General features: G+C 43.3%; 1 protein-coding gene across 2 annotated transcripts in view; it reads right to left on the bottom strand.

Moving 5' to 3' along the window:
• syne2b (spectrin repeat containing, nuclear envelope 2b) overlaps positions 1-12,312 on the bottom strand; it is a 524,337-nt gene that overhangs the window by 62,557 nt on the left and 449,468 nt on the right. For both annotated transcript variants that reach the window (XM_051919949.1, XM_051919950.1), the window contains 2 exons: positions 11,723-11,881; positions 4,997-5,163 (listed from right to left, as the gene is read on the bottom strand). In XM_051919949.1, coding sequence (XP_051775909.1) covers positions 4,997-5,163; positions 11,723-11,881 — 326 coding nt within the window. The remainder of the gene's footprint in view (positions 1-4,996; positions 5,164-11,722; positions 11,882-12,312) is intronic.

Below are 12,312 nucleotides of genomic sequence, written 5' to 3'. Positions count from 1 at the left end.
ATTTACGCATTGCATAGTAGTTAGTAATTTATTGAAAGCCTCAGCAGTGTTTTCTACGATGCAGTAGAACCCCCATATCCGTGGATTGAGTTTCTGTATTTTCGGTAATTTATGATTTAGCGTGGCATGGAAATATTGCATGGAAAATTCTAGAAATAAGCAATTCTTCAGTTTCAAACTGCACAAAATACTGAGCATATGTTTTCATGACTTTGGATACATGATGTCACATCTATATTGCCACATTCCATATGCAGCACGTTTGGAAAAACCAGTGCATGGCAGAAGTGTGCGGGGAGCGCCTTTGTGTCTGATGTCATTTTGCTGCACTGACACACTCATCTGAGAGAGAGAGAGAGAGAGAGAGAGAGTACAGAAGTATAATGTATTTTATTATTATTTAATCTTGGTAATGTCTCATTGTATGTAATTTATCAATTAAGATTTATCACAGGAATGAATATAAACGAGAAATGACCTATATATAAGGTCCACTACTATCCGTAGTTTCTGACATCTGCGATAGATCTTAGAACATATCATCCTCGGATACGGGGGGACTAGTGTATGCAGTATAGTAACAGAAAACGGGCATGACACTCTCTCTGTGTCAGCATGGCTTTTCTCTGGGTACTCTGGTTTAAATCTAACATCCCTTTTTGTATGAAAATGTGCTATATAAATAAATGTTGTTGTTGTTGTTGTAAATACAAGCAGGACAGGTTTATCACTAGGCCACTTTCTGAAATTACCCAATTTAGCCAGTTACCTCCAGATCTTTTTTCCTCCACTCCCTATATGGTCCAGGACATCATCTTGGGCGAGTCCTATTCTATCCATATGACCTGAAGGTTAGGTGGGTCTGTGATTTTAAACTTGGAGAGTTTGCATGAGTGGACCATGTGAAGAACTGATGTCCCATCCAAGGCTGATTCCTGCCTTGAACCTGTACTGCCAGGATGGGCTAATCAACCCTAATTTGGATTAAGCAGGTCTGAGAATATATGTGCAAGTGCCGCAGGAGATAGACTGGGGTCCCAGAGGGTGATTCCTTGCCTGGACAAGACACCATGATAAAAGTAAATGGCAGGACAGGCTCTCTGACTGGGTAGGACCAAGAATTTTTACCCGGCAGGGAGGCCAGTGTGTTGGGAGAACCAGGAGAGACACCAGAATCTGGGTACTATGTTCCCTGATGCACTCGAGGGTGCAGTGTCCCTTGGATTTGGGTCTTCTTCAGATACCTACAAGGCATCATGGGAGCTGGAGTTTCAGAATGCCAGCCCTGTTGGGTTTAAGGGGTACCACCAAGGGGATACAGTCAATACTTTGTGGGAGTCCCATCTGAGCCAGAAGAGCTTCCCAAGGACCATGTCCTGGCCCTGGAAGTATTGCAAGGTCAAAGACAAAAGGAAGTCCATGTTATCTTGACCAGGCAGAGATGGTGAATGGAGCTTGACGGGAGGACTGTAAAGAAACAGGATTGTTTTCTGGGCTGTTTACTTTGGTTGTCTTTATTATAACTGTGACGATAATGTTTATTAACCAAAGGGACTATATTTGAACTTGTGACTAGTTTGGGTGTGACTACGTCTGGGGCTCTGTGGTGTTTACAATGTATATATGTTTGCAAAATCTCCATGCAAACTAGACTCTTTTCTCCAATCAAAGTAAATAAAAAAAAGGAAAATTAGTTGACCAGATTTATAGGAATGGTATGGTCAGACAACTCGACATGACAATAGGTTTATAGTTTTATAGTGTCATTATTAACATAAAGCCTTATTTTAGTAAAATACTCTACACTACACTAATTGCATTAAAGTAATCCCAACTGTTATTCTGGTCTGGTAAGGTGCAACAGGCGGCAGACACATGAAGAGCCGCTACTAATAAAGTCTCAAAGAGTAAGGCCGAGATAATTAGCATTACTGACGGGATCACAGATGGGACGAGCGAATTCCTTCTCACTAAATCGTGCCCCCCCCCCCCGCCCCCCATGTTTGCACATCTCATTACTCCAGCCCATCCCCTAAATGCATTTTGACAACAAGCAGCACAGCGGCTCCCACCTTCACAGCCCTGACCAGATGGCAGAGCTGAGGCAAGCATCCCCACAAAATCCGCCGCTGATCTCGCCACCCATCTGTCTCTCGGCTCTTGGGATGCTGTGGACGCTGCTTAAACTGCATTTTATCTTTAACAAGTCAAGCTCTACGCTGCTTCCTGTGAAGAGGCCTCTGATTAACCCTGATTACCCCTACGCAAGGAATAAGGGCCCCCTCCATTCATCAACCAACAACAGGCGTCACTCTGCAGGCCTATTTGAAAGGGGCAGGCATCTCCTCTGTCCTGTCCATGGCTCATTTCCAGTTCATTTTACGAGCAGGACGGGTTCATTCCTTCCATTGTCAGCCTGCACACCGTAAATTACTTATCAGAGTCTAACAGTCTTTTTGGAGTCCCATTCCCACACAAGCGAACATCAAAACCATAGATTCGCTATCCCAGAATTCCGCTTTCTTCCAACAAGCCGGGTAAGCCTCTTCAACAGCAGAGACTCCCCAAAAAACTGTCAGGTCTGCAAATTGACCAGTTTGTGCTTCTCACAAGTTCTCTCAGCTTTCTAGGTCAATTCTCGCTGCAGCACTAAGTTTGACACCAATCACCACATGAACATAAAAAAGCAAACAGATATTTCACAAAAAAAGGAGGTTTCTAAGAGGGCTGCATAATGGGAGAAACGACAAAGTGAAACAGACAAGAAGAGTGAAGGCTACAGGCTAGCAGAAAAACAGAAAACTGGAAGAGTTAATGGGAGCCTGACATACTGGGAGAGATGCGGAGAAAGGAAGACAGAGAGAAGACCACAGATTGGGAAAGACAGGAGGATATCTGGGACAGAGGGTGAGAGAGACAGAGAAGAGCGGTCTGTGAGGGCCACACGCTGGCAAAAAGCACCAAAGACTGAAAGGAGAGAAGGGACACTCTGATCAGGTTTTCTTTGAGTTGATGCTGGTCACCAATTTCATGTTATAGCTAAATGAAGACTCACACGCATACTGATACACATCATGGAGCCATTATAATATTGTGCATTGATGTGACAAATATATTACACCTAAAAAGTGACATACAGACTGTGTTTTACTTCCCTTTAAGATGGCCAATGCTGCGTATTTGTACTGAAGAACTGCTTTGGTTTCTCGTCAGTTTATATCGGCTACCTAGTGGGCACTCCTCAGGGAACAGGCCGACAGATCAATGGTATCAGGCCTGCTGCGCTGGAAGTCACTAACCAACCAGTGAGGTGCTACGTCCAGTTTTTGCACAACGTGGTTGTACATACAAAAAAATGAATGAAAAAATAATTTGCAGCAGTGTCCATTTTCTCACTTTACTGCACTCATATTTCAATAAGGGCACCTAGTGAGAATGAAGCTGCCTTTGTTAACTGCAAGCTGTTTCATTATATTAACATATAAGTCACCTATGATGCCAAGATGTGACTGGCAAACATTGCGTCTCAATGGCCTGTGTTAGCCATTGATTTCTTTATTTCGAGTCAAAATAGCTTTCACAGACAATAAGGTGCCATACGTGATGGCTGCCCTATTGATAAAGTAAAGTAAGCTGACCCCTCCGTTTTCATATGGCCTTTACTATTCATCATAACAGCAACCACGTCATTACATCTGCTAGGTAACAGCGGCCACCCACTGAAACACTGGCACTTTGCACCTTTCCCTCACCCCCAGAACGCAGAGGAGAGGCGCTATAATGCAAAGCATGATCTTGCGCTATTAGTTGCAGAGCACAGCCAGATAATCTTAAATGCTGGGGTCTCATTACAGCTGGTGGGAAGCTGCTCTGCCAGCCAATGGAGTTCTGCAGAACATGCATGAGGTTGATTAGCATGCTTCACATATGGATGTTTCAGAGGTGCGTTCACGTACGCACATTTACAAGGTGATTGTGACTTATTAAAGGTAAATTGTGTAGAAATATGAGTTTGCCAGGTTTTATATATAGGATTTTTTTTCCCCCATACACATTTTCCTGCTTTTTTGGTGTGCGCATATTTTTACGCTGGAATCCAAAGTTTAACAAATGAGGCCCCAGGTCTGACAAAGAAGTATCTCTCTGTTGCAGGAGCTCCATTTCCTTCCGCTCCAAATTCAGCTGGTTGGCAAATACATCTGTCTTCCCACTCCATGCTCCTACGATTCCCTTTTTTCAGTTTACTACTCCACTTTCCTTAATGTAAAAAGACAATATTCCGGTCTAATGTCTCCCCTAAAGTCAGCGTGGCTACTCTCGGTTTACAGGAAGTTCTGACAGCAAAACTACACGTGTGTTTCATCAAGCACAGATAATACGCTGCATAAAGGAGCAATACAGCTAAATTACCATAAAGCTTTGAAAAGCAGAAGCTAATAAAAATGTCATTTGTGATCAGCCAATTTACCAATCACAGATTAAATAATTTAGAATAAAAACCGGGAGATTTAGATCAATAGCCATTTGATCAGAGTATCACTATGGGACAGCATTTGGCAAGGAAGGGTGGAAGCGAGAACAGCAACAGACTGGGTGTCCAATATAATGGGAAAGAGAGGCAGAGACTGGGAGAAGAGTGTGAAAGAAGGTGAAACCCAGTTGAGAGGGTAGAAGGCTACCAGGATTGGTAATGCAAAAACACTAGAAGAATATGAAGTGGGGTGACTAGGACAGAGTGAGAAAGACCAGGAGGACATCTGTGGACATGGAGACACCGTGGCATACTGAAAAAGGGGCACAAGACATACGGTGAATGGCAGGAACAGCTGCCAGCTAAAATATGCCAGTGGACACTATGACTGGTAAAGAGGACTGTAAACTCTACATGTAAAAAGTCAAAAAACAGCACCTTACTCCTCACTAGAGCCTCAAAATGAAAGCAAAAACCAGACTGGGAATAAATGACAACTTAACAGAAAGCCCAAGATGCTCTTACCTTGCATCAATGTGGTCAAACAGATGCTGCCAGCGGTCATTGAGATCCTTCAGTTTCTCGTTGATCTCTGCCTCCTTTGTCTTATCGCTGGCCTTGATCAACTGCTCGCCGAGCTGCTTTAGGTGGGTCTTGTTCTCACTGAAAAGATTGATTTCCTCCATGCAGTCCTGCAAATAAAAAGAAAGAGTCCTGAGTGCCTGAGCCTATCTCATGTGCACCTTGATAGACGCATTGCAAGTCGACACCTGCTCATCTCGCTGTCCCCCACACAGGCAGAACTGGGCCTGGGGCACCATAGGCCTAAATCCTCTCCACACTCACAGCCGTCTTCTTGAATACTAAATTGTTTGCTCAATGAGCAATGCTTAAATGTTGGATGATCAAAGTTAATTTATAGTGCAATAAAATGGCAGGAAGAGCAGTGGTAGCTGTGTCAGGGACAACCTGTACTAGATAGCGATTGGAAAGAGAGAAGTACAGTAGGATTAGGAGCAGCAGCAACAACAAGAGGGCTAGGATGCTGCGGATCACATTATACATAACTGAAGTGACCTTTTAATCCATCCATCCATCCATTTCCTAACCCGCTGAATCCGAACACAGGGTCACGGGGGTCTGCTGGAGCCAATCCCAGCCAACACAGGGCACAAGGCAGGAAACAATCCTGGGCAGGGTGCCAACCCACCGCAGGACACACACAAACACACCCACACACCAAGCACACACTAGGGCCAATGTAGAATCGCCAATCTGACCTTTTAATGATTAACTTTATGAAATATTGTGTGCACTGCAACCATGATCATAAAGAAACCAAAACTAGAACAGATAAGGTATAACACAGTTAATGAGCACATGCCAAGGACGGGCAAGTCTCAGAGGCTGCAGATTTCTAAGGCTTACCAAGCCTTGTGCAGTAGTAACTGAAGCCTGGCATTGAGCACTTTTTGTTACACCACTCAATAGACTACCACACAGGTTACAAAGTTGTCAAATTCAAAAAGTGCCAAAATTCCAGAATGAATGAAAAATAAATATATACATATAAACAATAATCACATCTGATGAAACTCAGTGGCAGAAAAGCTACACCCTGGCTTGAATGCTGCCTGGGCAGCACATTCTCCTTGTGCCCATGTGAATTTCCTGTGACATCCTAAACACAAGAATGACAAAGCAGCGCAGTTGGCAAATGTTGGCAATGGTTGTGTGTGTGTGTGTGTGTGTGTGTAGCCATGCCCTGTGATGGACTAGCATTTCATGAGGTTTTGGTAGGTCATCAGGACAGGTTCATAAAGTCGATGGATGAATAGTACGAGTTCACAGTGTCACATACGTGCACTTGGGAGGCAGTCAAATGGGTCAAATCAGGGTGTTGATACGCCAGACGGGGGTTGGCGTGGAGCACTAATGCCTTTCCTTCTTCTCCTGCAGACCATCAGAAATACAAAACAACTAAACATCACACTTCCACTTGTTCCTGACCCCACTTCCGGCCCTTTCTGATGACTCACAAGTCTTCCTGCACTTCGAACCCACCCTTCCTGATCCTTATTATAAAAGCAAACATCCACTCTTCCAAACTGTCCAGTATTGACCTAAGATCAGTCACTTCTCAATATCTATGGGGTGGTTCCCCAAATCTTTATCTTGTGCTGTGATTTATTTTACAACAGTGTTACACATTATACGAAGATTAAGAGTACACACAATACAAAAATACTGGACTGATCAGAAGACACAACCCAACATGGATTTATTAGTAACTCTGTCTGAAATCCTTTCTTGCAGCATAAATCTGTCTAGTGTTGTGGCTGCAGCAGCGAGATACTAGTACTCCTCCATCATGCCTCATAGCACAGCACATACAGCATCCATTCAGCTGAAGTAACCCTTTAAGAAAAGGTTGGAAACCTTGTATATAATTTTACATTTTTCAAAAATGTGTTGTTATTTTAGGCTCTTAAAATAGATGAGTAAGTGCTTTCTAAATGCTTCTAAACATACAGTAAATCTGTTGGAAATGGAAGGAACAGAACACAACCATATAATCAAAAATGGTGGAAAAATGGAAAAACTATTTGCAGACAATTTCCAGAACAGCAGATTTTATACCATCACAGTCATTTTTAATACAAAAGCCGAAAACAGGAAAAAAATCAGCCAAGGTAGTAATTCAACACTAGCTAGAAATTAAAAGTCTGTTTAAACCAAAAAACTGAAGCCACAAGTAAAGAACCAACCACAAAAAGGACGTGTTACTTGGATGGAGAAAAATGTTACTTTTAGATATTTGGCAGTACTGCTACTATCCATCCATCCATCTTCTGCCACTTATTTGGGTCTGGGTCACAGGGGCAGCAGTCTAAGCAAAGATGCCCAAACACCCCTTTTCCTCGCCACTTCCTCCAACTCCTTTTGGGTGGGTGGTCCGATATCGAGGCATTCCCACACCAGCCAAGATGTCATAATCTCTTCAACCTGTCCTTAGTCTGCCCCGTGGTCTCATCCCGGTTGGACATGCCCAAAACACTTCTTCAGGGTAGTGTCCAGTTGGCATCCTAATCAGATGCTCAAACCACCTCAACTGGCACCTTTCAATGTGGAGGTGCAGTCGCCCTATTTTGAGCTCCTCCTGAATGTTTTGGCTCCTCACCCTATCCCTAAGGCTGAGCCCTAACACCCTGCAAAGGAAACTCATTTCTGCCTCTTGTACCTTTGATTTAGTTCTTTAGGTCACTACTCACAGCTCGTGACCCTAGGTGACTGTAGAAATGTAGGCCAATAAATCGAGGGCTTTGCCTGTTGGCTCAGCTCTGTCTTCACCATGACTGATCGATACAACACCTGCATGACTGTCGACGCCACTCTGATCTGCCTGTCGATCTCCTGTTACTTTTTAACCCTACTCATAAACAAGATCCCGAGACACTGTACATAAACTCCTCAGCCTGAAGCACCCCATCCCCAACCCAGAAAGGGCCCTTCACCTTTTTCTGGCTGAGAACCAAGATCTCAGGCTTGGAGGTGTGGATTGTCACCCTAGCAAACCTCCCAGTGTGTGTCTAAAGTCACAGTCCGATGAAGCCAGAAGGAACACATCATCTGTAAAAAGCAGAGATGAGATTCTGAGGCCACTGAACTGGACACCCTCCACTCCACTCCTAACACGGCTACTAATATATTTGAATTTTAAGTGAATTTATGTTGGTTTGTATGATGATGGTCTCCCTGCTACAACTGAGCAGCACTGAGCTTTCATCAGAGATGGAAACACCTAATCAAACTGAAAATAATAGTCTCAAACTTGTGTAATTGTTTTTTGGGCTACAATAGGCCTGAACCTCTCTGGACAGTAGGGGGCACAAGGCAGCGCACAGTTCGACCACTGTTAAGCTGTTCTTGAAGATGTCCTGTTTAAGCGCCCACCAGGCAAGCTGGTGACCCTCAGAAACTTGGGTTGTGACTTTGGGTCTGCCAGGTCTCTTTCCATCAGAGTTTCTTCCAGTTTCCCATTGCCTTTGGATTGTGTAGGACACCACCAGAATCACTGACACTTCGAATGAAAGGCCTACACTTCTAAGTGTAATAATGCTCTGTCTCGTTTTATTTGTTAATTCTTGCTATTATCACTGGAATTTACAACTTTCTACAGTGTAATAATGTCCAAGTAATACTTCAGAGGGTGTAGTAACACAGTCTGTGCCATCTTAGAGACGCAGAGTCTCTCTAAAGTAAAGATGGGCAGAGATGCACCAATCTGCAAAAAACAGTGTGTAGAAACTGTGGAACAATTTCAGAATAATGTTCCTCAACGTAAAATTGTGACTTTTAATATTTCATCATCTACAGTACATACAATCATCAAAAGATTACGAAAATCTGGAGAAATCTCTGTGCACAACGGACAAGGCCGAAAAGTAATATTGGATGCCCATGATCTTCAGGCCCTCAGGACCACTGCTTTAAAAACAGACCTGATTCTGACATGGAAATCACTGCATGGACTCAGGAACACTTCCAGAAATCATTGTCTGTGAACAAAGTTCACCATGCCATCCACAAATGCAGGTTAAAGCTGTATCATGCAAAGAAGAAGCCATATGTGAACATGACCCAGAAACACTCTGGACAAAAGCTCATTTAAAATGGACTGAGGAAGAGTGGAAAACTGTTCTGTGGTCAGATGAATTGAAATTCCTTTTGGAAATCATGGGTGCCGCATCCTCCAGACTAAAGAGGAGAGGGACCATCCAGGTTGTTATTAGCACTCAGTTTAGAAGCCTGCATCTCTGATGGTACAGGGGTACATTAATGCCTATGGAATTGGCAGCTTGCACATCTGGAAAGGCACCATCAATGCTGAAGTTACATAAAGGATTTAGAGCAAAGTATGCTCCCATCCAGGCGACATCATTTTCAGGGAATGTCTTGCATATTTCAGCAACACAATGCTAAACCGCATACTGCATCAATTACAACAACATTGCTTCGTAGTAATAGAGTCTGGGTGCTGAACTGGACTGTCTGCAGTCTAGACCTTTTACCAAATGAAAACATTTGGCACATCATGAAACAAAAAAATACGACAAAGACGACCCAGGACTGTCGAGCAGCTAGAATCTTATATCAGACAAGAATTAGGCAACATTCCTCTCATAAACGTCCAGCAACTGGTCTCCTCAGTTCCTAGACTGCCATTGAAAGAAGAAGGGATGTTACACAGTGGTAAACATGGCCCCATCCCAATTCTTTTGAGATATGTTGCCGCCATCAATTTCAAAATGATCTTATTCTTTTCTTAAAATGGTACATTTTCTCAGTGTAAACATTTGATATTTTTTCTGTGTTCTATTGTGAATAAAACAGGGGTTTATGAAATTTGCAATTCATTGCATTTCATTTTTATTTACATTTTACACAGCAACCCAACGTTTTTGGAACTGGGGTTGTACATACATGCTGTACACATCGGCAAAACTAAACTCTCCGTACTTTAGCGCCAATGTAAGGGATTGTCTAGGGACAGTTTTTGTTTTTTTGTTCTTTATTTCATCTTATACGATTTCTCGTATTAGAAATTTGTTAGTTTTCGCATACCCCTTGGGGTTAGAGCGCAGGGTCAGCCATTGTACAGCGCCCCTGGAGCAATTACAGGTTAAGGGTCTTGCTCAAGGGCCCAGCAGAGTAGGATCTCTTTTGGCAGTGACGGGGATTCGAACCGGCAACCTTCTGGATACCAGCACAGATCCTTAGCCTCAGAGCCACCACTCCACCCCAAAGTTCACCATCTAGTACGTGATTATCAGCTATACGCAATGCATATGAATGTATCCCTCATGCAAGAATAAGTTCTTCTGTATTGTTAATTCTTTCTATGATTCTTTAATAATAATAATTGTCTAAGAAAGACTCTAAACATTCATTCATTTATTTTTAGAATCAACTTATCCCATTAAAGGTTCACAAGAAGGTCTGAGCCAATTCCAGCAGAATTAAACTCAAGGGGAGAAACCAACCCAGGTAGAGACACAGCTCTACCATAGCATATACAATAAACTGATGTTAATTATAGAAAGAAGAAGTCACTCATTCTGTTATATAGCAAACTTTGTGTCTATAGAATGCTGAATTCATAATGCATGCCCTCAGTCAAAAATGCTCTCCAAGGTTATTGCCATCTGTCACCCATCACAGACATTGCCCTAAATTTGGTACGGATGTATACACCAGTCTTTTAATTAGGAAACCAAGGGAATGTAATGGCAATGAACTGCTCTACAGAAAGCACCTCCGGAGAGTTTTGATTAAATCTGCAGCCTACTCAGGTGGACTACCAAGAAGAGTGAAATATATATAAATATATGGGCGGAGTGGTGGCTCTGAGGCTAAGGATCTGCGCTGGTATCCCGAAGGTTGCCGGTTCGAATCCCCGTCACTGCCAAAAGAGATCCTACTCTGCTGGGCCCTTGAGCAAGACCCTTAACCTGTAATTGCTCCAGGGGCGCTGTACAATGGCTGACCCTGCGCTCTGACCCCAAGGGGTATGCGAAAACTAACAAAACACTGTTGTAAGTCGCTCTGGATAAGAGCGTCTGCTAAATGATGTAAATGTAAATGTAAATGTATAAAACAAGTTGAACTCCACAAATAGAAGAGGCAGAAGCAGAGATCTGGGCTGAAGAAAACTCAAAAGGCAAAGGGGAGGCTGTGTGCTCTCAGGCTGGTTCAGACCTGGTTCAGGCCGCGTTCCTAGCAGCGAGATCCTTTTCTCCATTGTGCCCACAGCCACCTCTGTAGCATTTCTAATGCTCATCATTGAGTTTCAAGCCCTGCCATTAATAGCAGTAGCTAAATTGGGTCTCCTCAGAGCTCTACTGGCACATTTCCAGATGTCTTGCAGGCACACACTTCATTGAGTATTTACCGCTAGGAGCCCCCTGGTCCCTGTCCTACAGAAAAGCCGGGGGCCGTGTGGAGGGCAGAATTATGCAGTGATCTGATGCTGCACTCACTGGCTCTTTGTGTCTTCTGGTTGCCTTTCTGTAAATGACAGGCGCACATTTTGCTCACAGTGTACCTCAAGATGGCACAATCCTCTCCAGTGAGATTATCAAATCTTTAAAGCAATTAAACAATTACAACAGCTTCGTATTCTGGCAAGCCTGCACTTTGTCACCCGTGACTAGGGCTGGATGGATTAGCAGCTCCCTGAGCTCACTTTACCTTCTTCAGCTTTTCGACCATCTCCTCAATGCTGAGCTCGGAATTCTGTGAAACTTTGTTCTCCATCTGTGCCATCCAATCACAAAGCTCCTTACTCTTCTCATTGAAAATGATCCAGGCATTCAGTCTGTCTGTAATTTCCTGCTTCCGTAAGGATACCTGAGGGGTGAGGAAGAGCAGAGTCAGCACTTGGCACGGCCTTACACATAGACCAGGTAAGATATTCAAACAGAGGCCACACAAGAAAATGATCATCATTTATAAATTACTAATTTAGCTGTAGCTTTCACCCAACTTCCAAATCTCACACACAGACACACTTAATACAGTTGTATGTCCAATCAGTTTTTGAAGCAACATCATTGTGGCACCACAGACTTTCTGTTAGCGTACCAACGATGCCAGCATGAGAGACATTACACCAGCGAGCTGCCAACATGGGCATAAATTCAGGTCTTTTAATCGTACCGTTATTAAAGGCTAACAGATATAAATATAGGGCACAAAAATGTAATCACCAAAAGCCTGAGACCTGGCACCACATTCACCCAAGTACTGGCAAGGGGCACAAGCAAAGGTTTAAAATCAAA

Source organism: Erpetoichthys calabaricus, chromosome 16, assembly GCF_900747795.2.
Source record: "Erpetoichthys calabaricus chromosome 16, fErpCal1.3, whole genome shotgun sequence".
Classification (NCBI taxonomy): Eukaryota; Metazoa; Chordata; class Cladistia; order Polypteriformes; family Polypteridae; genus Erpetoichthys; species Erpetoichthys calabaricus.
This window is presented reverse-complemented; position numbering and strand designations above follow the sequence as displayed.